The sequence below is a fragment of the Pezoporus occidentalis genome, unplaced genomic scaffold (genome assembly GCF_034315485.1).
Source record: "Pezoporus occidentalis ecotype Australia unplaced genomic scaffold, CSIRO_AGI_Poc_V1 ctg15, whole genome shotgun sequence".
Lineage (NCBI taxonomy): Eukaryota > Metazoa > Chordata > Aves > Psittaciformes > Psittacidae > Pezoporus > Pezoporus occidentalis.
The window spans coordinates 613,587-639,382 of record NW_026913316.1 but is presented as its reverse complement, the minus strand read 5'-3'; the positions used below and the strand labels follow the sequence as shown (position 1 = coordinate 639,382).

The 25,796-nt window shown below is 38.0% G+C and overlaps 1 protein-coding gene across 1 annotated transcript in view; it reads right to left on the bottom strand.

Moving 5' to 3' along the window:
* Positions 1-16,026, bottom strand: part of DNAH5 (dynein axonemal heavy chain 5) — a 122,096-nt gene extending 106,070 nt beyond the window's left edge. The window contains exons 1-10 of the mRNA XM_062610808.1: positions 15,746-16,026; positions 10,366-10,500; positions 9,964-10,048; positions 8,623-8,786; positions 6,772-6,993; positions 6,108-6,245; positions 5,332-5,508; positions 4,492-4,605; positions 2,031-2,138; positions 1,211-1,333 (exon numbers count right to left, since the gene is read on the bottom strand). Of these exons, the coding sequence (XP_062466792.1) occupies positions 1,211-1,333; positions 2,031-2,138; positions 4,492-4,605; positions 5,332-5,508; positions 6,108-6,245; positions 6,772-6,993; positions 8,623-8,786; positions 9,964-10,048; positions 10,366-10,500; positions 15,746-15,823 (1,344 nt within the window). The 5' untranslated portion in view covers positions 15,824-16,026. The remainder of the gene's footprint in view (positions 1-1,210; positions 1,334-2,030; positions 2,139-4,491; positions 4,606-5,331; positions 5,509-6,107; positions 6,246-6,771; positions 6,994-8,622; positions 8,787-9,963; positions 10,049-10,365; positions 10,501-15,745) is intronic.
* Positions 16,027-25,796: the final 9,770 nt, after the last annotated feature.

Below are 25,796 nucleotides of genomic sequence, written 5' to 3'. Positions count from 1 at the left end.
TACTGAATATCCAAGGTGACAACCCAGATTTCAGTTTCCAGAGACAGAAAATAATGATTGTGTGCTGAGCAGTTTTATTGAGAAATAGTATTTCAAATTTTCCAAAATCACTTTCCAGAACAAAACCCCTTCTAAAGTCAGCAGCTTCCAGTTTTCATTCTGCATTCTTAGCTGGTCACAAACCCCGCCTCAAATATGTTAAAATTAAATTCTTCCTACACACAGTTTTCATAGTCAACAGATTTGCTTGAAATGGTTTCTTTCAAGAAAATAATCCTTAAATTACAATGTTCATTATTTCTTTATCAAGTATACATATGAATAACCCCACTTGGAAATACTAATAAAAAGGGCCCAGAATTTCCTAAATTTGTTAAGTGATTCAAATTTTAAGTTTTAATCTATTGATTTTCTGAAAGCTTTTGGAACTCACCAGACTGAAATAAACTAATCCTTCACCATATTTTAATGCAGCAACTGAATCATTTACTATATGTTTATAGAAATACACAAATTTACTACTCACTGCTGATGCTAAGACATCATATAAATTTGCACTAATTTGTACTAGAAGCATGCAAAATTTGCTTCTTCAGAAAGCACCAGGATAAAATTCTAATCTTCCAGTCACATATTATTAAAGAATCAAAAAGTAATAATAGAGAAAATCTAACAAGAACCTTCTGAAATCTACAGGGAAGTTATCAAAAAAGGCAGAACTCGGTTCTTCAAAGTAACAGAGGGCAAGAGGCAATGGGCATAAATTGAAACAGAAGATATTCTGACTGGATGCAACCTGCAACAGCTGAATTCTCAGTTCACTGAATTGCCCTTTCTAAAGGTATAACTTATCCACATATCTCTGAAGTACTTTCAGCTCAGTAACTCACTCTGTTTTCATTTCTATCACATATCCATCTTCATCATGTAAGAAACTTTCTAAAGAAACTCAGGCATGACAATTCAAGTAATTCTCATATAAGCAGCATAGTTAAGTTAGGCTAACCATTGAAATCCTATTTCTGGAAGGTAAACAGACACTGGTCTAAATTCCCTGTTAGCCATAACATAAATGCCTCAGTTCCTAAGGGTATTTTCAGTTGCTCCTTTTTCAAACATTATAACATTGCTTCCTTGTATAAAATAAAGTTTTCCTAACCACATGCTGCTAAATCACCTTATATTGTTTTCCATGTGCTCTCCCACCTACCTGTTTAAGTTTAATGGCTGCTTGTAACTTTTCCATAACACTCTCCTGGGGTTGATTCCAGATGGTGGCCGTATTGTTGTTTGTAATGTAAGATTTACATGCTGCAATCATCTGATTGGTCACCTGAAAACAATTTTCATCTTGTGAAAAAAACATTTCAAAATAAAGCAGAACTTGCCCTTCTTTCAGTCTCATCCCCTACCTTTGACTCCACTGGCTTAAAGCCTGCAAGATAGCAGTACCAAACACCAGCCACATAGGCTGTTCCCCTTGTAATACCAAGCCCCCAGACCATTATGCCATTAAAATGTTGTTGATTAACTATGCTCACCTTAAACCTAAACACTTTGAACCAACCCTGAAATGACACTGAGAACTACAAGGTCATAAGACTGAAAAGAAACACTTCTGAAAGCAAAGAGACTATGATCATTGAAGAATAGGTTGTCCTTTCAACTGCATTTCCTTCTTCATGCAAACATAAGGAGATTTAAGGGCTACAAAAAACAGTTCACCACAGGTAAAACTCATTGTAACAGAAAGCTCCTCAATCAATTCATGTCAGGGTTGAGAACAGCCCTGGATCTTCAAGAAGCCTGAAAAAATTCTTACCACTCCAAATTACAGACAATAATATAAATTGTAACTTTGAACTAGTTTTATCACTATTTCTGCTTCTTTAAATGTTCAAAAAGCAGCATTAAATTGACCAAAAAGCTGCCTCTTCAATTACTTACTTCCTGTATGTATTCTCTCTCATACTCAAGCAACAACACACAGAAAAATCCCTGAAAGTTTCCTTTCATGCTGAAGCACCAACCTTCACAAACAGCGAGGATATCTTTTCAGATGTGTTGTAATATTCAGAGATACTCTGAATCATTTTTACTGCATTTATGAGTCCTGGAATAGCATCCACCATGGACACCTGGAAAGAAATACAGAGTCTGAACTGTAGTACTTCTGTACTGAGTACTTCTGTTGCCATGCATTAGCTCAACATCTAATTAGAGAACACAGGAATATTACGAACATGGTCTCCTTAACATTTTTGCCTCTCTTTCCCTGGGCCTCTTCTACTTCACCCTCCAAGTTCTCCAGTTCAATTTTAGGTAAAAATTTTCACTAGTCTTGGTTGGAAATGTTCTGATATCAAGTGAAATTTGATAAAGACCAAACGTACCACTTACTTTCACCGAAAATTGCATGTCTGTACACTCTTTCACTAAACCTGATGTAAGCTTGTATATAAATAGATTCACAAAAAAATTACATTAAGCCTCATAGCACTCATTTGAAAAAAGGAACTACAGCCAACTTTCCTGTAGTAGTGGCATTTAGGTAATAAAAAAATTAATATAGTAGATGAAGTGTCTGGGGGGGAGGTGATCTTCTAGGCCATTTTTGGGGTGCAGGTCTGCGGGTGCTGGAGAGAGAGGCAGCCCTTGTGAGGGGAGGCTGGTCCCAGCCGGCTCTAACAACCCCACCGCAGGACAGAGCTGAACCCCTCAGCCATGGGCAGGCACTTCAGAGAAATCCTGGGTAAGGGGAGACCGCTACCCAGCAGCCAGGGCTGAGGGGATCCAGGTGAGAAACAGCCCTGTGAGCCCTGAGGGCCCCCAGACCACAGCAGGGAAAAGTGTAGGATGAGGAGCCATACAGGCTGACTGCAGCCCCCCCAGTCCCCATCCCTTTGTGATGCTCTGAGGAAGAAGAAAAGAAGACAGGAGTTGAGGGGGGGAAGTGGTGGGGAGATGTGGGTTTAATTTTTGTCTTTGTTTCTCACTACCTAAATCCATTTTAACTGTCAATAACTTGAGTTACTTTGTCTCAAGTCAAGTTTGTTTCATCCATGGTTATAATAGGTAAGTGAACCCTATGTCTTTGAAAAAATCCATGAGCTTTTTCATGCTATGTTCTCCCCTCATCCTGTTGAGGAGTGGGAGAGAGTGCTTAACCCACAGCCAAGGTTGACCCACCACACCATTTTAAATTCTCCAGTGCGCTATATGGTTTTCAGTAACTCCTGTGTACCAAAAAAATGCCTTTTGCTAAATACTTTGAAGAGAAGCATCATTTCAAGACCCCAGCAATCCTGTCTTCAGCCCATGAATAGGCCAGACAAAGATTTTTGAGACAGGTCCTCCTCGCTTCTGAATTTCCAAGAAATGTCAGTTTTACTCTACTGACAAACTGCTTCTCAATATTTTACTGATAAATATCAGTAAGGAAAAGGTACACTCTCCATACCTCAATGGCTTCCCCCCATACTCTCCTCAAAACTAAACTTCTCTGAAGATGGCGCTACTTCCTCCTTGGTAAGAGTCAGTATGGGGAAGCACAAAGCAGATCAAGTTGAACAGACCCTGCACAGTGCCAGTAGCAAGCATATTTAACTTCAACTGTGGTTTCTATGGGTATCATACCCAACCTTTCACCAGAGAGACTCAAACATCATACTGGAAAACACTGAAAGAACACACTGTTCTAATAGCGTGTATGTAGTAAGTGGAAACAAACAGAGCTGCAGCATGGTTGCCCAGAGCACTGTTTGGAAGCAATTTCACTTTGGGAAAAGTATGGAGAGAGAAAGAAAGGTATCTTGGATGATCAAAGCTTTGAATCTTCATAGATACTCTTCATGCATCTCTGACTATAAAGATGCATACATTCAGTTGAAAAACACGTTTTAATAAAAGCAATAATTTGCCACCTTCTTTAGCCTACAATGGACAGTAAGAATCCTTCCTCCTATCTTGTCCTTTAGGTTGGCTAGTTTTGTTTACTACTTGTTATGCTTGTAATGTCCTGTTACTATGTTACAAGAAGGTCTTTTATATTTACACCTGAACATTTGCATAACTGTATTTGTTTTCCTAACCCAAGTAGCTGAAAATTGCGTTATAGATGTTTGGCTAAGCATGACCTGGCCACCAACACAAAGACAAAAGCCCAGCCTTTGTCCTTAGCATAGCACTAGGTTCACTTACACACACACACCATTTTTTATTTCTTTTTAATCTCAAAAATTTCACTTCCTCCCATAGCACAGAATCCAGTCCCATCATCAGACCAAAAGCTGCATAGATACCACAGCAACAAAATAACAAGTACTTTATTTTGTAATCCCACCAGGCTACTTTTAACATAACTGAAAAAAAGTCAATCTGGAGATGCATACCACAAATGCTATGTATGTAATTTCCAAACTGACCCTGCAAAATACATTAATTTTAGTGGCCTCAAGAGATTTATGTTAAGAATTAAAAAGTTCTGCTTACAGGATCACTATTGTATAATGGGTCATAATATTTTTCCAGAGAATAGAGGTATTTCACATTATCTTTAGCTTCATTTGCTGCAACTGTGATGCGAATATCCAACGCTTGCCAGTTCTAAGAATAAAAAGTTGGGAAAGAAAAATAAACCCAAGCTGCTTTGTTATTAGTCTTTAACCACATTTGAAAGTACAGATCTATTACTTGAGAGTTGCTTGTTTGCCCAAAATGAGGAACAAGTCATTTTTTTGCTTCAATTACTTGACTTTGAACATAGTTTAGACCACTCAGCTCAACAGATTACATCAGTAGCAGTGTCAAGACAAGCTGCTCTAAAATACACAGACATCACCTGTTAACTATTTTTGCTTGATGGACTGATGAACATTTGTCTTATGTCTTATTCACTTATTTTTCTATTTGTGGTTTTAACTTCATTGTGTCAATGTGAGAAGTTATGACCCCACAAGCAGTTTAGAGAGGCACTGTAAAAGCATGAGAAAGTGGTGGGGTTTTTCTTTTCATCAAATATCCAATTCATTAAATCAATGTCCGATTTAATAATCAACTTTTCAAAGATATATAAGTATTTATTTCTGTTGAACCATGTGGATGCAGAACATTATCAGCCTTTAGACAAAAGGGATTCTCAGTCTTCTCCAATAAATTATGTTAGATTTAAATTTTATCTACTCAAGATGAGAAATAGGAAGAGACAAAGAAAGTAAAGGCAAAGATGCTTCAATATTTTCCCCAACAGCAATGTTACACACGTTGCCAAAATGAACTACAGTATACAGAGCATTTCTAGTCTTTGCATCCATCATAAGTCAAAATAGTAACCTTCAGCAGCTTGGATTTAGCAGCAGTGAGTACTCCAAGCACTGCCTTCACATCTGGGCTCTTCAGTTGGTCTGTAAGGTAGTTGAATTTTGACAATCTCTTTTTCCAATAATCAAGCTCTGCTCGTGGTCCAAGGTCATCAGCTTCTTTTCTCAACTGATCATTTTCTGCAAGAACCTTTTATCATAGAATAATATTATTGAATGATGCTAATATTTTTTATCTGCATGGATACTATGGATTAATTCATAATTTAACTTCCAGTATTAACCTCCCACAATAAATTACTCAACTCAGCCACCACCTCACATAAGAGGCCTCAATTTTGCATGGCTTTTCTACTTCTGGGTCAGAAAGGGAGTAGTATCTCAAGGGCACTGTTACAGAAAATTACATTTTCTGCAAATAACCTGCAAAGTATGTTTCAAAGTGAAATTTTGACCACTGAGAATAGTGTTCAGTGAATTATTGTGTTCCTTTTGTTTCATTAAATCCAATGAGAATTACTGTTTTCTACTTTAAGAATAGATGACTACCAAAAACAGAGCCTAAGCTTCCAAAGACACTTATATGCTCTATTTACCAGTAGATGGAAAAATCTCTCAATAATATTCCCATGCAGAAGTAAAAGCACACAAAATGCAAACAATGCTTTCAAATACAGGGATTGATCACATCTAATTATATAGAAAGGTAGCTATACACCAACAGGATTAAATTCATCCTCTGTCAATATGCAGATGTTGTCGTATTTTACAATTTCTCAATATTATCACCTGCTCAATTTGTTTGGTCCATCCTTTCATGTAGACTTCTATTTTTTCAAGAGCATCTGCACTGTTAGCAACCACCAAGTAATCTGAAGGTCCTCTTAGAGTTTTCAGATCATATGTTTCACAATTCTTCAGATTGATCTAAAACACAGGTTAAAAGACCCTGAAATGCTGAAATGTTCATAACAAATAATCCAGGAGCATCAAAAAGTAACTGATTGCCCCACTTAATATTCCCACTTCATCTTAAATTAAACTGGTTTGAGTCAGAACTGGACACTAGAATCTGGAGAATTCACCAGCCTAGCACCTTGTGCTGTCATGCTCTTTCCTTCACAAAGGCTGAGTAGAAATGAACTGTTAAAGCAACCAGTTGTCAGGCATTAATCATTCTCGATTTAAGAGTGGACACAGCCATTGGAGAGTCAAGTAATTAATAGCTCAAATGGTTAAAGGCACCAGAACAAACAAGAATAGAAGCACCTGCAGAATTATTTAAGCCACAGATCAACATGCAATTGATGACAACAAAAAAAAGGGTTGGTTTTGTCCAGTTTAACAAAAGCTATTTTTATAAGTATTCTACAACAGCAGTTAATTCAAGTGCTCCAGAGCAAGAGACATTCTTCAGCTAGCTCAATGTCTATTTGCCATGTGAATATACTACCTTTTCTAACAGAGTTTGCCGAGTTCCTGATAGCACACTAACAAATGCTTCAAGAGAATAAAGGAAGTTCTGCTTAACACTTGAAGCTAGTTGAGGTTCAACAAGTTCAACCCAGCTATGGTCCATAGTCTGTAAGGCTGGAATGAAGATTTCCGATATCAACTGCTCAACACTTTTTAGTAAGCCATCTCGACCTACATTCATCACATTAAAATTTACTTCCTGTAAAAGAAACACAGTGCAAGTTAAAATAGAAAACAAAACTTTGCCATCATTGTATTTATTCCTGTCCTACTGCCTTGATTACTTCAAAAATTACAAGGGCCCTTCAAATGCCACCAGCACAATTCTTGCTAACAGGGGCTCCAATATTTGCACATGGTCACAGTTTGTCATTCTGAGGAAACGAAGATCTGAAAACACTTCAAAATACAATGAGAGTATAAGAGACTGTTATTTATAAAGTTCAGCTTATATGGGTGAATAAAATTAGTCTGCCATTTCTAAAGCTATCAGAATTTTATTTTTTAATGTATTTGGATATATATGCCTATATAGGCAGAGATCAATGCATTTAAAAGGCTTAAATACCAGAGGAATTATGAACTATAGTTAAACCCAATTTGCAGTTGCCCAAAGATTTTGGTCCAAAAAGAATACCTTTATCCAGTTTGAGAGAGACATTCTGAAAATTACTCTTCTGACTTCTAAAGTAAATTACATTAATCTGCCAGCCATATTTTGCTTCATTAGAAGGTACCACATGATTTTTTTTCAGTAACATAATTTAACACCAGACAACTTGTATTCAAGTGTCACACATTAGATGCATCCTCACACATACCAGCTTTACTTTACAGCTTGTCTTTCCTAGCTTTAAGGTATCCTTTACTATCATCAAGGGCTATATCATTACTTGTGAAGAAGTCTGATTTACACATCTTTCATTTGCATATACCAGCTTGCAAGCACTATTAATAAGAAAAAAAACCTTCAAACATTAAATAGTATATAACTGGTTAAAAATCTAAGCCAGACCTTTCAAAATCATAAAAAAAAAAATAAAAATTAAGAAGTTAGCATAAAACTTTAAAGCATACATGTGTAAAAATCATAATAACCTGATGACACTGGCTCACCCACCCTTTGCTCTTCTATTTCTTGCCTATCTGGGCAAAATACAGTTTTAAAGAGGTTTAAAGGGTTTGGTTCGTTTTTTTTCCCACCCTTAGAAGAGATGGGGAATGTTAAAACTTGCTGGTTTAGAGGTTGTACTTGAAAACCCCTATTTTAAAGCACATTGAAAGTTTTCCACAACACTAAATTCTCAGCCCATCATTCTTCCTTTAGCACTCTGATAACTTACAGCTGTGGGATACCCCACATTTTACTCTGTTCTCATTACTGCAGCACTTGATCCAGCTTTGTTCACTTCAGATTGTCATAGATTTAAGGAGTATTTCACCAGTAAATTCTTGTTTGTATATAATTTGCATGTACACTCTCAAAAACAAAGCCATTCTTGATTTTTTTTTTTAACTGATTTGCTAGCACTCGTTGAGATTAAACAGTTTATTATTTAGGTATTGACTAATTACTCTGTTATTCTAGATTATTATAAATTTTCTTCCTTAGCATCATTTCTTCACAGCAATAATACAATTCAACCCTACATAATGTTGGAGTTTTTCCCTTCCCCTGCTGTTTTGCCTTGTGTTTCACATAGCCAAACTGTGTCCTTTTGCTCATTCCTCCATGTCAAAGACTGTCATATCACATACTGAGAGCAACTACCCTAAGATGAAATTTAAACAAGATTATGTTCAGTGACCAGCAGTCACTGACTCTTACCTGGCGAATATTCTCAGTTGTGATGTGCTTAGAAAGACCAGATCTAATGAAGAAAATGCATACACCAGTTAAAGCAACTTCTTTTCCTTCTGTCACAAACACTTTAGGTTTCTTTTTCTTTGTCAAATGAGAGGTCATTCCTGTTTCTGGAAGGCCAAATTGCTCTATAGATTCAAATTAAAGGAAAATTTAAAACCCACTGATTATTTACTCAAATAAAAGTTTTCTAAACAAACAGTTCAGTCATCATTTGTGTAACTCTTGAGTCCCAGCCCCTGGGAACCACCCCATGGGACTACCCACTCACGGCATGCAGCATCCAGAGTCCTCACAGCACAGTAAGAACTATTTAATCTAACTTTCTAATTCTCACATCAAAAGCCTTTTATTTCTATTAACTTATTTCTTTTCTATTCCTTCTAAGCAAAAGTTCAGGATTGCTGAATATGCTGCTCCCACATTTAGGCTGTTGGTAACATTTGTAAAGAGTCAGCAAGTAGTGTCTTCAGTTGAGGTGGAAGGGAGGAGGGAATAAATATCTTAAATTGTGGTTTTCGACATGTTGCTTCTCTGATACTAGTTTTCTAATGTTCCTTTACAGTAGAATTGCATGCATACACATTTTAGTGAGACACTGCAACAACAGAAAGATCAAAAAGTGAATTGCTGACACCGACACCAGTAGTTAAAGGACAACATCCAAAACAATGCAAAAAGTGCCAGGTCCCTTACCCTTTCTTTTCTCAGGCATGTGACTATGTGCCCAGAGATCCCTATTTTTGGATCAGGTGACCACCCGTAAGTCCCCTTCCCCACCTTATAGGCTTTCCCCAGAGGTGTGATAACATGTGGGCACTGGGGAAGGAAACGGGTTAGGAGCAAAAGGGAATTCTGGGATAATGGCCCTACTACACATCCTGCAGGCCTCCTGGGGCCATTGGTAGCAGGACACCTGGATGAATGGTAAAGTGTGAAGAAATATGAAGAGGTTCTAGGAAAGACTGATGGCATGACAGGGAGGGGCAGAGCACCTATCACTGCTCACCTCGCGTTAAAATCATCTTTTAACTGTTGAAAACCGTTGTTCACCCCTCCAGACCAGATTTGCTGGGCTCACAAGGGAATTACTTGCTGCTGCATACAAGCAATATGTGGAAGTACACTGACAAGCTTCAGTAATTTTATCAATCCTCATTTCATGAACAAGGATTGGTGTCCCAATACAACCGAATTTGATCTGCCTTAAGCCTCAGCACATAAGAACTTTACTAGTTGCTTTTTTCCGTGCATACTTGCTCAGTACAGCGATTACCTGCTGCTGGAGAACCCAAGTTTGTTTACCTGTACCCGTCGTCTCCACATCTTGATAGTAGAACATCAGATGACGCAGACCTCCAGGGGCCAGGAATTTGTCAATGCGCTCTATCTGTTTGAGATAATATTGAGATTATGCATAGCATACGCACTATTAAAGGGTTTTTTTTGCATGAAATAGTCACAGAACTTATTGTACTAACTATAACCACTGGAAAGCAAAATATCTAATCAATTTCAAAATCATCACAATAGGTTCTGAAAGTAAGAACACTTTTGTTCAACTTAATTACAAACTGCTGAGAAATATTTTTTTTAAGAGAAAACTAGAGTAATCTCAGACACAAAGTCTGATAAATATCTCACAGAGTATGATAATATCAGTTCTAAAGCACCCTATGAGCTTCACTATCAAATTCATCAGATTACCTGGTCACCATCAAGAATTTCATCTTCTACTTCTGCTTTGTCCAGGTTCCCACAGCAGGCAATGGTGTCCAGTAAGTAGTCATGCCTGCCATCCAGCCTGGCACGTTTAGCCTCCCTCTCTTCCTTAAGCTTTTGCTGTTACAAAACACAAAGTGGACAATGAATAATTCACAATCTATTTTGAAGATAAAAATAAAAATTCTAAAATTTCTTCTAAAAGGTAAAAATTATTACATTCCTCCATACTTATGGTTTATATTCTTAAGGCACACAAATGATTATTTTTATAAGCTACCCATTACAATTTTACAGTTGACTCCCTGGGTTCTATTTTCAGATTTAGCACAAAATCTCTATTATCAGCCTTTTGCTCAACACTATTTGCTGAAAGCCTGGGGTGGGGGAGGGAGGAGAGAGAGGGAGCAGAGAGAGGGAGCAGAGGGAGGGAGCAGAGGTGTGCGGAATGCTGCACAAGAAGCTGCGCCAGCAGACCTGAAAGAGAGCACGAACATCCTGACTGTCATCAGCGGCAAACCATAGGAGTCAAGAGGAGTCAAAGTTAGAACACCCAGATAATCTCTGAGAACTGTAGACGTTGAAACAAAGAAGCTACTGAAGACAAAGATGTAATGTTGTAGCTGGGACTTTCCCAGGAGCTAATGAAAGTCTCCAATGTGGACTGAGGGGACAAAAGAATGTGTGTTTAAGGGAAAATGGAAAGTGATAACAGAGAAATGTGCTTATACATCCGCGAACAAATAAGTTGTTCAAGCAAAGGCATGTGAACAATAATGTGATTGGTTGAGAAAAGCGTATGATGTTGCAAAAGGTACTAAACTAGCAGATACTAACAATTACTAACTGCTAGGCAAGGGTCTATCAAAAGCCTATAAGCTCACTCAGTAAATGATTTCAGTTGCATCACAACTGGAGTCCATGCCTCAGTTGCCACAGAGAGGGAGAGGCATTTTACGTGTACAGCTCCATCATTCTGCAAGTTATCTTCAACACCCTAAGTACTTAGTCCCAGACTTTCAAGTCTGATCATGTATGATCATCAAGATAGGATTCGGACCTATCTTTGTTATTTGTGGAAGATATTGTAAACTTTCTCTAATAAAGACAGATGCTGCTGGAGGGTACTGAGGTTTCATACCTTATCTCTTTGATATAATGAGAAGTAAAACAAGCCACAAGCTTCAAGGTACACAAGTGTTTACAAATGTGCTTAACTATAGTTATTATACCATTCTTCAAGCAGTATGCCTACTCTACTTATTAAATTGAATTCCCATATGTGATACACATCATTACATCATAGACAAAATAGCCTTCTGGAATAGTTACTGGCATTGTTGTGCTTGTGGATTACAAGATTTAATATCATTTCATTTAAAAAAAAAAATTAGAATTATGTTTCATTGGTGGTAAATTCAATCTTTATTTCCCCAGTGATTATGAAAAAAAAAATCTAGTGACTGTTCAAAGTATGCACAAGTGATTTATCCACAAGCTTCTGCAGAGCCAATAGAACTTGCACAATACAGTTTATACCCTTATGTAAACATCTTTCCTACTTTCTGGAGGAATTTTTAAATATTTGGTAAACTCATAATTACTAGCACACTTTCATAAATGCTGAATGCACTGGAAATGTTTTTCCCTGTGGAAGACACACACAGACACACCTGATGAATGCAGTAGCAGATTAATTTGTACATGTACTTCATGCTATTTTAGCTCTGTCGTTCCCTACAGCAGTCATCACTTTCCCAAAAGTGAAATGTCACCACAGGATTGGTCTTTCCTACATGTTCTCAGATCAGAAAATTTTCCCCCTAGTTAGGCACACAAAAAGCAACCATTTTGGGCTGAATCAGCTTCACACTAGATTATAACAGCAGAATCCTAAAAACTGTTGTTTCAGTAATTTGAGCACAACTGATGATGCATCTTTAACATAGAAAATACAACCAATACTCTGCCAATTAGTTAGCTTCTATTTTATCTAGCAAAAAACTCTTTGTTTTACTTTAACTACAGAGAATACTTCTATATTCTGCTGTGTTTCCAGTATAGAACTTCAGATACATTGCTACACAAGGTATTCATCTTACGTTACCAGTTCCCAACTCCACTTATACAGATGGCCCTGTGATATGTTCATAGTCTCCATTTCTTCTACAAGTTGCTGTTTATGTAGGCTGAAATCATGAGCACCTTCTCAAACTGGGAAATCATGCTCCAACATTTTTTTCAGTTCTTTTAATGTTTCCAATCCTTTAATTGCAGTCTCTTAAGCTTTATAACAAATACAGTAGCTACTGTGTGTAGCTGTTCGCATAGCGTTATGCAATATTTTATGTCTAAGTCCCACAAGAGTTTGTTGTTAATATGTCACAAAACTGTAAAAATCTAGTTAACTTAAATTATTTTAATGAAGTCTACCTAGAGAATCCAAGGACTTTTTATCTCAATAGTAAAGGTATTGTTTTATGATTATTAAAGACATTAACTTGCATTTATCACATCATTTCTGAAAGGCATTTGCATTGTTCCAGTGGACACCCAATTGCTACAAGTTACATGCGTGTTTTTCTTCATAGCTGCTACAATGCAAGTCAAGAACACATCCTGCCTGTCTTGCTTCTCTATTATTTTGATGATCTGCCATTTCTAAGAACTTCTCCCCCAATGAAGTGTTTCCCAGTCACAAACTCTCACTTTTCACTTGTTGCAGTCAGATGAAGACAATTCTGCCTCACTTTTAGGATTCAGTTGTCCCCAAAAAAAGTAGAAGAAACCTAACTTCAATGCTTTCTATAGTATGTCATTAATTTAAATATTTGAAAACACTCAAACTAGACTGGAAGCTGATCAAAATATCAGTTTCCTTTCACATATCACTAAAAAAAAATAAATTTTTAAGATATTCTTTGCTTAAGATTAGGAATCTCAACGAATGAATTGTAAGAAAATGTTGAGCTTTCTACCTCTCATTCTTTCCCTCCCATCCATCTTTAAGGGTCAGATGTAAATAAGCAAAAGGCTCATGAAGGAACAAGTAGATTTCTGATCCACATTTGTTTCCTTTGTGATTTTTGTCCAGTGATGCATTTCAGGCCCTCAACCCTTTCATATCAACCAGAACTTCAGTGAAGGAGTTCACCAACCTGTTCCAAAATTCAGTCTTTGGACTTCAAGACACTAACTTTAACTACCCCCACATCATGCTTTAAACAAGCAATGTGGTCATGGCCTAGGAGTTTCTGTGTATTCGTATTTTACATCCTGCAGGATAAACTACAGAAGTACATATCCCCAGAGAGCCTCTGCACACACACACAAAAAAAAAAAAAAAAGGAGAAGCAGGCAGTTTTATGTAATTTGAACAAACAATATTTAATAGAACACTGGAAGACTAAGATTTGAAGATGGAAGGATTGCTAAAACACAAAAGCTATCATTTATGCAGGTAAGGGAAGTGTTGATGGTAAATACAGTAACATTTACATGCAAACCCTGAAAAGTATCAGCAACAATTCTGATCAAGGTCATAAAACAAAGACTCCTCATAATGACCCATGATTTTGGAAAATCCAGGTGGAACAGTAGTTGCAAAAGAAAACGCTTTCTCACTTAGATACATGGGAGGACTGTCCAAGTTTAAATTATACTGCCTTACCTCAGTTCTTGATATAAAGAAGAGCAACACCACCACATTTAGTTTTGGGTTTCTTTTCCGCCTCTTAGTTAGTTACAAAGGTATGAAAGGTCATCCTTTCATGCACAACAGATGTAAGTCCAAAGCTAAACTAATTAACTGAAAATTACTTTTGATGATTAATCTGGTTATAATAGGTAGCTTGGTTTATTTGTTCCATAAACCCTTAAAATTTCTAATACAAAAAAAAAAAATTAGCACAGAAAATTAGACATCTTCACCTGAAGCTGAATAAAGGGAAGATTCCTAAAGCCCTTTTAACATACTCCTAAAACCATGGACATCACATCATCAATCTGAAACAACAAGTGGGGATTAAGTTGTGTTTCGGTTGTTTGCTTGTTATTTTAAAAATATTTTCTAACTATCACAAGAGTGTATAAGTATATATATTTAAGCAGAATGTAGTAAAATATCAGAAGTCAGAGGTGCTAGGGGTCCTCCCTTTAAAACAACAGACTTAGAAACCAAATATTGACTATTGCCAACTTCTCCATTACAGTGGGCAGTTGCTAATGTGTCTGCAGACATTCTAGAGTTAGCATGAATGTTTAGTATGCAAGTCATACCTGCACAAGTTAAAACTTGTTTCTGAGCACAGTTTATTCAGCAATGCTGCACTTAGCTGTCAGAATACCATGCATTACTGAATTTAGACACACTCAGATCAAAGCCTGGTGGATGAGCAATACACTTGAACTTTATTGTGAAGTTCAATAGTAAAAGAGTCAAAAAGAGTACTTTACTGCTAATTTACTGTCTTACCCAAAATCTGTCTAATCAACATGGCATTCCTCTGTCTCTCCTTTAACTTGTCTCTCATTTTACTTTAATGTTTTATATTGCCTAAGTATTGCTCATTGATTTACCTGTAAAAGTAAACTGGAAAACATTTTATGCTTTCCAAGCACCCTGAGTTTTCAACAGACACACACCTTTTTATTCACTCTTCTCCAAAAAACAGATACCCTACAGAATTAGTGCAAGCCCCTTAGTGGCTTTTAAGTCTCAAACCTCAAGCACAGCTTTCCCATTTGTTATGACATTGCATTAACTCAGGAATAACTTGTTCAAATAACCAGCTTTTAAAATTAGCCTAAGGGTCTTAGTGGCTTCTATATTTTATTACCGTTTCTTAGTGCTACGTAGTGTCCTCAAAACTCCATTCCCATTTTATAGTATGGGAAAAGTAAAGATAAACGTAAGTTTTCCTTGGTGGCAGAGGCCACCCCTGTTTTGTTGCAAGATCTAGCATCAAACTCTTTATTGCACTGGTCTAATGTTTGTGAAATTATACTATTACCAGACCAGTGCAATAATATGGACAAGATACAAGTACCAGTAGTCAAATGCATAAGTATCTCCAAATGCAAATCTATCTTTCAAAGTCTTGATTGATACCTTATGAACTAACTTATAAGACCAGCTACACAAAAAAAACCTACTTCTCATGACAAATACCTGTCCCAAAATATGTTTTGCTTTAAAAGGCAAAGTTTATCCATTTTTATGTAATTAGAATGCTTTTTGAAACCAACATTACCCACTTAAACCATTTCAAAACAGTTTTTACCCCCCCCCGCCCCTCATTTCACACCTTTATTCAAACTATGCAGTTACTACTCTCTACCTAGTCCAAAGTTCAGTTTTCCTTACCTTTATAACTCTGCCAATGCTCTGTTTCCAAAGATGCTTTCTTCCAGCTCTAAACATTGTACTATTTGATACAATCATTAAGTACTGTTTTTCAGCAATAAGCCTTAAGCCATGGAGCAAGCTTCTTGTTTCATTATTTTGCTCTCTCCCTCCAACCTTTTGTTCTTATTTATTTAATTTCTCATCTGTAGGAACACCAAAATAACTCTAAGAAAATACAAGAAGGCCCTAAGAAGTCAACAATTATTGACTTTAGCTCTGTATTTAAAATTCAGTTCTAATGTGCATTTAAATTACTTGAAACCTAAATTGGACTCCTTTAGAAACTAAAGGTCTCTAAGCATCAGAGTTCACTGCCTGTAGATTAGGAGCTGAAAATTACTGCTACCAAGCACAGTGTTGTTAAGGTGATATTGTTTATATGCAAACACCACTCAATACAATCCATCATGTTGAAGGGCAACATAACCATTTGCAAAAATAAATTTTATAACTGCTTGTCTGATTTGTGTTTCGCCTTCTTAAGCAATCCTCCTGTCAATAGACATCTTTTTCCTTATCACACGACTGTTTAAATATATAGCAACAACAGTCAAGCAGCTTTCAGATAGCTTTTACCTACAGACTACTAAATTACCCAATTTTTCCTTCATATTTTTATTCCAGCACACTCAGTCTCAGTTATTTTTCAGTTACACAATAGCTACTTAATTTTTATTTTTTTTTTCTCCAGCAAAGGATTGTTGAGATTTTTCTTCTTAAAATAGCCTTATTTATTTCCACTTCAGTGACAGAATCTAATCTGATGTCCTCTTGAAAATGCCAAGAAAAACAAACTAATGATCCAATATTAGGAACAAGAGAAACTAGATGTTTTACAGCTATGTCAGGCTTAATATGTCCCTAAATATTTCTGCTTCCACTCATACCAATGTGAATCATGTCTAAAATCACTTGACAACCTCAATGTTGATAAAAATCTCATGAGTAAAAAACATTTTCCCCACATTATCTAATTTTTCCATACAATTTTCCCCACCTACTATAGTCAAATCTGATTGCATATACATGTTTGAAAGAGAAAGACTGAAAAAAAATTGCATTTAGTGCAAAAGTAAACACCCATAGTTTTTTCTGAACCCTTAAACATGCAATTAAATATTACACATATAGTTAATTCCTGGACATATTCAGAACACTGAGGAATTATTTACTAGCCTAGACATCTAGTCCAACCCTCTAGTCCTTCATGGGATCCTTTCTAGCAGGTCCCTGAGGAAGTCAAAAATCTACTGGCCTGAGGTCTAAGTCTGTGACACTACTGGTTGTCTCGCTCACTTCTCTCAGGGGTTTTAAACTCCAAAGCCACATCATTGCTGAAGTCAAGGATTCTCTCAACCTCCCTGTCTTTAACTGGTTCTTTCTTATTTGTGAGTGGCAAGCCCAGGAGAGCTGTCAGCTTATTTATCATCTGCAAAAAGAAATAGTCTTCAATAAACTCCAGAAATCTTGGTCATTTAAGTAACTTGGAATGTGGAATTTTACATTAAGTCAGAGGCTGGCAAAATTAAAATGACTGGGAATCATAACAGGGAACATTCTAATCTGTGAAGTAGACCCATATATGTGTTAATATCAAATAATCACAAAACATTAACTTACACAGAAAGACTCTTTACAGCTGTAATACATCTTCAGTCAGCTGTCAGCAAGAACCTTTTAAGTAGACTGCATTTACAGTGATAGATGATATACTGATCTTGCTTAGAGTCATGGAAAGATTTTGATGCTTATGGAAAGCAACTTCCTGTGGTCTTTCAACTCATTATGTGTTAAAAAAAAAAAAAGAAAATGAAGTGGTTGAGACAGTACTGCCATTGTCAGGTCACTGTTGTTCTCCAGTCAAAAGCCAGACTTCCAGCAAAGCCAATTAACATACCATTAATACAACCAATACAGAAGGCTAAGCAGCAACCTTTTGGTCAGTAACCATATGCAAGATATCACCTGCATTGCTTCTTTGCCTTGCAAGTCACAAAAACAAATAACACTCAGACTTGTTTGGCATAACAGGAAACTGCTGAAATGGCTATAAAAATATCACTTCTCCACAGGGCTACTTTCCAGCAGGTCAGCCCCCAACCTGTACCAGTGCATGGGGTTATTCCTCCCCAGAGGCAGGACCCTGCACTTGCCTTTGATGAATTTCATTAGGCTCCTCTCTGCCCATCTCTCCAGCCTGTCTAGGTGCTTCTGAATGACAGCACAGCACTCTGGGATATTAGCTACTTCTCCCAGTTCTGTATCATCAGCAAAGACTTACAAAAACATTTTTATCATTTGAAAGAAGTTTTCTTGCAGTTTTAATAGGCTTCAAAACAAAACAAACAAAAAGAAAACCCTGCCCTTTTACCCTTCATTTTACTGGTGATCCACAATCTGATCTGTGATTTTAACACCACAGATGCTCCAGGAGTCTAAGATCCGTGGTGAAGTTGCATTCTTTTTAATAATGTAATGCATACATGAAGGAGGATATGCAATTTTGTGTTATAACTCAGCATTGTCAGATTAATATTAGCCTGTCATGTGTCTCTGGATACCCTTAACTATGTTTAGCTCCCTACAAACCAGTAAGCCAGATTTGGGGTAAATCGCCATTATGCAGATCAGTAAAAAACCATGAAGAGCAGAAACAACTGCATCAGAGTGAAGCTTTTTAGGTTAAAATGTTAAGTAGTAATATTAGTTTTAGAATGATGAAAGTTCATTACACAATGTCAAAAGATTTTTTAATAGCGCTACACTGCACAGCTTCGGCAACAAGGTTTCTTCTACAATGGGTAATTACAGGTAGTAGCTAGCTACCATCTAGCGGTTAAAAACTGAAAGAGTGTGTTACTTTTATGCCGGTTTTGATGAGACCAGTCTATATAAAATTTGGCAACTGAAATTGGCCTTTACAGAGATGATCACTTACACATCTCAAATGAAAATACACACTGAATAGAAGTGGAGAAACTTAAAGAAAACATATCCTACTCTGCTGTATTTTCTTCATACAACTGCAATGATAACAACCAAAGCTGTTTTCCTCTGTCACTGAAAAAGTTCTTAGCAGTCTATGTCAAAAAGGAGATTCAGCAAGTCTTGGGTTACAATTAGAAAACTCTAACAAACATTTGGTACACATATGCATGTATACACGCACACATGCACACACTGGCCATTCCTACAAAGTAGCTCACAGATTCCTATACAATGCTGTTGTATAGTGACAACATTATGGTGACAACATTTCATTATGGTGACAACATTTCATTATAGTGACAACATACAGAGACAACACTGTGATACTACTTGCAATGAAAATACAAATGATGTTATTTGGTAGCTGCTGTCTAGCGTCTAGCATTAAACAATAAAAAGATTCTTTTTACCAGCTGCTGCATAGCAAACAAAGTATCACTGTAATAACGGCTCATGGACTAATTAACTTTTTGCTCATTTAACCTTAGAAGAAAAGGTGTTTTTTTCCTCCCTGCAGGCCCTACGAGGAAGCTAAGATAGGGTGTCCTTATTAACTTGGCAGAATATTTTAAATATTAAATCAGGATTGCTTAAAATCAAGTCATGCATCCTAAAAGTGAGCTTTAAACTCATATTGATACCCATACAGCTCTATATTTTTTTCATTAATTGTGTTAATTTATACCTCAAAAGTTCAAGGACCAGATCTTCAGAGATTTCCCTGGTGTGTTTGTTTTTTTCCTTAGGCAAATGCATAGTCCATCTTAGAACCATTGTCTCAGCAGTCAGCAAGGAAGGCTAAAAGTCTTTTTATTTTCCATATTGTCAAAAGGAAGTATCTCCCAGGTCAAACTGTATATTAACCCAAAGCTTAACCAGAGTGGTCATGAAATTTAAGCTGTCCTTTAGCTCCAGCTACACACAAAATCTTTCCATGATTTAATATTATTACCTCTTCCTTTAGAAAGAAATGATCAAGCCTCCTATGTCCATATATCTCTACATGTCAGTAGATAAATATTAGTCAAAACATAAATTGACTTGAAAACTGTTGCATCCCTGTGAGACCTAAATTAGAATGCAGTGTAACTTCCTTTCCAGTTGCCTATGGACTGTTTTAGAGTTTCAAATTGCAGTTAAGTCTTTGGTCCAAGAAAAAAAAAAAAAAAAAAGAAAAGAAACAACTCTTGCAGTTTCATGCAAGAAATCCGAGCCACCTGCCTACTAAAACACTGCACAGCAGGTATTCTACCACATCAAGGGTTTTCCCACTGCCCTGAATTCACACTGAGCAAGTTAACCTTGCCTCTGAATCACTATGTAAACTTGTTCGCAGTAAAAATACAGTTGACATTTCTTTTGATCCCTAAGAAAGGGATGTGCTTACCTGTTTTACAAAAGGCCTAACATTATGTCTATTTTTAGTTTAAGCAGTCATGCCTACACAGCTGGGTCGCTAGTATTATCAGAACACCAGATCCAAACAGTAACACTGAAAGCCTGACAGCCATCAAATACTGTGTTTGATAACAAAGTGAGGCTTGTGCTCTGATCTGTAAACCTAACTATTCTATGACTGCAATTGATCTGTTCATTCAGGATTCTAAACCACATTATTTTACTGCCTCTGTGAGTCACATTTGTATCTTATTAGTAACCGTCTCCAGATTATTTTATTTTTTTCCCCCAAAGTGTCATTCTTGATAAAAATAAAGCAACTGCTTCCACCTTACTCTTTGCTATGTACATAGCTACTGAATGTACAGGAAGCTGCTGAACCGGAATTCTGCAATAAGGCAGAAGTAGCCAACATAGAAACTTCTCAAATAGTGACTTATGAAGCTTGCCAGCAATCACAACAGCGGACACAAGTCCTGGAATATATAATACTGGGAGGGTGGGGAATGCGTTTCCTGTCTTAATTGTTCTGAAAGGCTTTTCCCATCTAGATGAAGACATTTATACATTCCATTTCAAAACCATCAGAAGATTACTTTTAATAAGCTCACCTCCAGTAATTAGCTAGCTGTAAAAAGGCTGTATATTCACATGTACATTTTTATAGCATCTCAAGTGTTTTCACTTTACACTCCAGTAATGAGACTTTGGCCATTTGCATTAGATAGAGACCTTTCAGAGATACTTTCCTGCAGCTTGATGGACCTCTTGATGGAGCAAGGAGCAATCTGTCAACTCACTACAAATGCATTAAATGTGATTATGTCACCTCTCAGAGTAATTCTGTACTCAACACATTCATTTTTTATACTGAAAATATAGTTCCACTCAAGAGAGCAAAGCCTCCAAAAGTTAAGGCAAATATTTCTGTGTCAGTAGGAATTTAATACCTCTTAATACCATACAATCCTCTGAGTATCCCAGAAACAAAACAGCATGTGAGCCAAGCTGTTATTTCCCAGAAGTGTTGGTGTTACCATGCCCAGTTTCGTTGTGCAGTTAAACTGGACAAGCTGCAGCCTTTCAGCAGTCCAACTGCATGGAGCCAGAAAGCAAGCACCACCGTCCCCTGCCCCACTGTTCAACCCTAGATCCTCACCCTGATACCCATCTGATATTTTAAATGCCTACTCAGAAACCTAGGAACAGTTATTTGCCAATAACCAAGCACTTCCCTTCACATAAGTTTTGTGTTACAATAAGTATAGATTTCAAACTTCAGTATTACATAAACAAATACTGAAACCATTCAGCTCCCCAAAGGTGGCAATAATGCAAAGTTTAAGTTATCCTGGCCTTCCAGGCTATACATGGGCAGCTCATGCCTACATCAAAGAGTAATTTACTCCTTGGCGATAAATGAGACCTTTCTGGAAGCAGCAGCACCACAACTACTGCCTGCAGAGACACATGATAGAAAGCAGGAATTGTTGCTGAGCAACAGGAGCTGTGCCACTGCTACTTCTTCAGCTTTCCATCTCTCTCCTACATGTTCAGAGTGGAGGAGATGCAGGAAGCCCTGTAGCTGCCAACCTTATTAAACCTCTTTCTCCTGTGGTACATTATTATTTGTCATGAAGTGTTATTGTTCTTGATGTGTTTGGAATACAACAAATTGTCTGATTTAGATTAAGTGACAGAGATCTTTCTAATTATAAATATTCTGCATCATAATTGCAATGATGACCTAATCCTTCATTACCACAGATCGTTCTTAATAGGAACAGGAAGCATTTCCTGTGCCTAGTAAGCAAATATATTATCTGGCTACAGAAAACAAATCAATAGGGACCTGTGACATTCTTTTAGCCAATCACAGCTTGCTTGTGCCTAAGAAAAATCCTTCTTTCTCTTCTAAACATTTGATGTCATGCTTTATCCAAACACATGTATCAAAAGCAATCCATATTTACATATAGCTCTACCATCACTGTATTCTAAACAAGACAGCATACCTGACTTTTTGTTTTCTTTTTATTAGAAATGCCTGCCAGAAAATTAAAGAAGTCTACTCATGGTTCTTATGCTAATGCATTGGTTCCTCTTTCCATTGCTGCATACTCCTCTAGCTTCTTGTAGTACCCTCCTAGTGACAAAAACAAAAAGCAGCTTTTCCTACCCTCCAGCAGGTTAGCTGTCATCAGACACTGTTAAGATTACTTTGGTCATCTTATACTACAGTAATAGTTGTCACATGCAATTTGCTGCATGCTTTGATAATCAGTAACTGTATCTAATGATTTGTCTGCCACCAGCTACAAGTGGATACTTTTTAATATGATCAAAGATATCCAATCATCACTTAAAAAAAATAAAATAAAATAAAATAGAATCACAGAAGTAAAAAAATTTCTCCCTTTACTGCACATTAAAGAAGCCATTCCACTTGTTCATCCACTCTTTCTTTCCAGTTCCCGCACCTTAAACTAGCACTAGCTGCAACTTGGCATGCATCCTCAGAAAGACAAGAATTATGCAGCTTTCTGCCCCTGTTCAATTTGATGTACATTGCTGAATGCAGGAGTTTCCTTAGCAATGACTCGCTGGCTTATAACTGCTGCAGCACATGTATATTAATTCAGTGACTTATAGCAACCTGTGTCTAGCAGAGGCTGAACACATGATCTCATCTGTATTTGGTTGTTTTGAAACAGAAATACCAAGAAAGTTTAAGAATAATTTCCTATCAGGACAATACTGAAATTATGGCATATAGAATTAGAGAGAAATGTTATCTTTTGGAGAGGAGAGCATTTTCTTTCTTTCAATAAAGCTACTGCCAAACAGTTGCCACTGTCTTAATCATTTTCCCATGTTTTCACTGATACGTCAAATGTTTTTCCCTGTTTGCATTACTCTATACCTGGTATTGAGCAATTCTTAGCATCCTAATATTGTTTTCCTGGGTGAGTGCCAACACTGGAGAGGCATTTGTTACATTTCTCCCATTATTACTTTACAAAGCCACTGTACCTCTACCAGGGAAGCAATAAAAAAGGAATCTTTCTTTCCATGGGGGCTATTGTGCCTGAACATCCCCAGATTTAAGGTAGAATTAAGGTAGAAGTGTTGGTCTGCTTAATAAAAACTCCCATTAAGGCAGGTCACCCTGTACAATAGCAACGTAGCTTTGTGCTTTCTTGTCCTGAGTGCTTAAGCTGTAAATTGCTCAAGTATGGAAAGAATCCTCCTTCATTTCTACCTTCTCCAACCCCATTCCCAGCAAAATATAGGCTGCTAAAATGTAGGAGGATATTTTTGGTCATTGAGAAGTTAAATCATCAAGCCTCATTCTAGAAAAAGAGGCAAAACAAAACACATGTACTTACCAATAGGGACTTAATGCCCGAGTTGCACAAGAGCAAAAGTTTCCAGCCCGTGAAGATGTCAAATATTATCAAACTGCACACATTTTAGAAAAATTCTAGCTACTTGGTCTCATAAGCATATATCCATGAAAACAAAATGAAAAATCAGCGAATTCCAAACGGAATAATGCTATGATCAAAAGTTGAATGAATGTTAATAAAGAGGTAGAGGCTTCATTTTTATCCTTAGCTCCATATATCAGCTAATCAATTATATTTTCTTAATTTATCCCTTGCAAACCAAATAATGTCTTTCTATGAAAGTTTAGGGTATTCTAGATGGCTTTGTCACAGCATTAGGCTGATATTCTTTACCTGGAAATTTTGCTTCAGTAGGAGACACCTCAGGTTAACCAGCTACTGTTACGAGAGACAGGCACGATGACCTGTACAGAAATATCAGCCCAAATGGTTTTGAAGTGTGTCCTGGAAACTACTGAAAAAAGTTAAGAGTGGGGTGTGTTTGTACTGCTGTAACATCACGGAAATCTAACAGAAGCCCCAGCCATCCTGGAGTCTACTAACTACAAACTACGCACCCCACCCAGGAAAAGGTAATCAAATTCTCTTCCATTAGTAGCAAAATACCATACTGCAGACTTTCTTGCTCTTAGATACATTGAAGACTCAGCCAAAATGCAGGGAAAACAAAGAGTTTACAAAAAAAAAACTAGTTTCATTAAACATTAACACTTGAAAAGGTGGTGTGTAACTGTGTGCTCCAACTCAACAAAGCTCCTAACAGAATCATAATCGGGGTAGATTTCCACTGCGAGACAGGAAGCAGGATTTGTCAGTGCACTTTGTATTACTCCTCCTTTTTCACGGCGTGTCTCGGGAGCATCCTCTGCCACTGTCACTGAAAGAAGAACCTGAAGTGTTTCCTTAAGTCTTGTCACAAGACAAGTAATTAACATTACAAACAGCTCCCTCTCGTAAATACAAGAGCTCAGGCTTTGTTTCTAAACAACAATCGTTTATTTCACCACCTTCTCAGAGGAGGCAGCAGGAGAAATTACCCCAGTTGTCTTCTCCAAGGTACACAGGTATCTCGGAACAACAAAGAGATGCCCAGTAACCGCTGTGTCACACAGAACGGGCACTGAACCCTAGTGACTGTCGGGGGCGCCCCGTCCCACAGAAGCCTGGTGGAAGCACTGTAACTAGAGAAGAGCAGCTCCAGAGCCACGCAGGTTCCGACCGATGGGAAGTTCATCCTATCCTCACTGTCGCCTTCAGATATGGGACCTTACCCCTGCGGCCACGGCCGCGCTCCCCTTCTCGCTCGTTTGCCCGCCACCTCCCTCCCCGCAGCACTGCCCGCACCCGCCGCACCTGAGCTTCCGTGCCGCTCTCCGGCGGTGTCAGGGACTGCCCCGGCCCGTCGCGGTGGCGGCACGCTCCGCTGAGGCGCTGAGCCCCGGGACCAGAGGGACCCGAGGCGGCTGGGCCATGCCGCTGCCCCATCGCGGCCTCCATCGCCTGGAGCCGTTGCCATGGCGAGGAGCCGCCACCGCTGCCCCCCGGCGTTGGGCTGTGGCTTTTTTAACTTCCCTTTCCAGCCCGCGGCCAGCCCCGGCTCCCGGAAAACACGGGCTGCAGCGCCGCCCGGAAAACCGCTGTAGTCGTTGCTAGACGGGAATCGGCATCACCGGCTCCTTCTGCACAGAGAGAAACTGGCGCCGAACCCGCAGCGATTCCCGAGTTCCCCGAGGCCGTGAAGACGTGTGAGGGCCCCCGGCCCGGGCCGCTCCCAGCCATCTCCACGAGCAGCTGCTGCGGATCCCCCAACAGCCACCCTATTCCGTTTATTTTATTAGTGACAAAGACCTGAAAAATCACGCCTTGTTACTGAGCTAAAAACTTGCGTCGAGTGAAGCCGTAGCATTCAAGACATAGCAAAAATAACCTGACCTTTAACATCTCGTTTTCAGTAGCTCCCAGAAGCATGCATTTGTGCACTGCTCACCGCTGGCCCTACTGGAGGAGACAGGAGAGAGAAAAGTTTCGAATGCTGCTCTTTTAACTGCACTGTGAAAGGGCAATGAAATTCAATACAGCTAGACGCCACAGGCGCACATAATACACCTTTCTCCTAATTGGATAACACAGTAAAGGCTGCCTTCTTAAATGACCAGAGAACATCCTTATTGCTAGGTTTTCAGTACTTCTTACTTTCAGAATGTTGCAGTGAA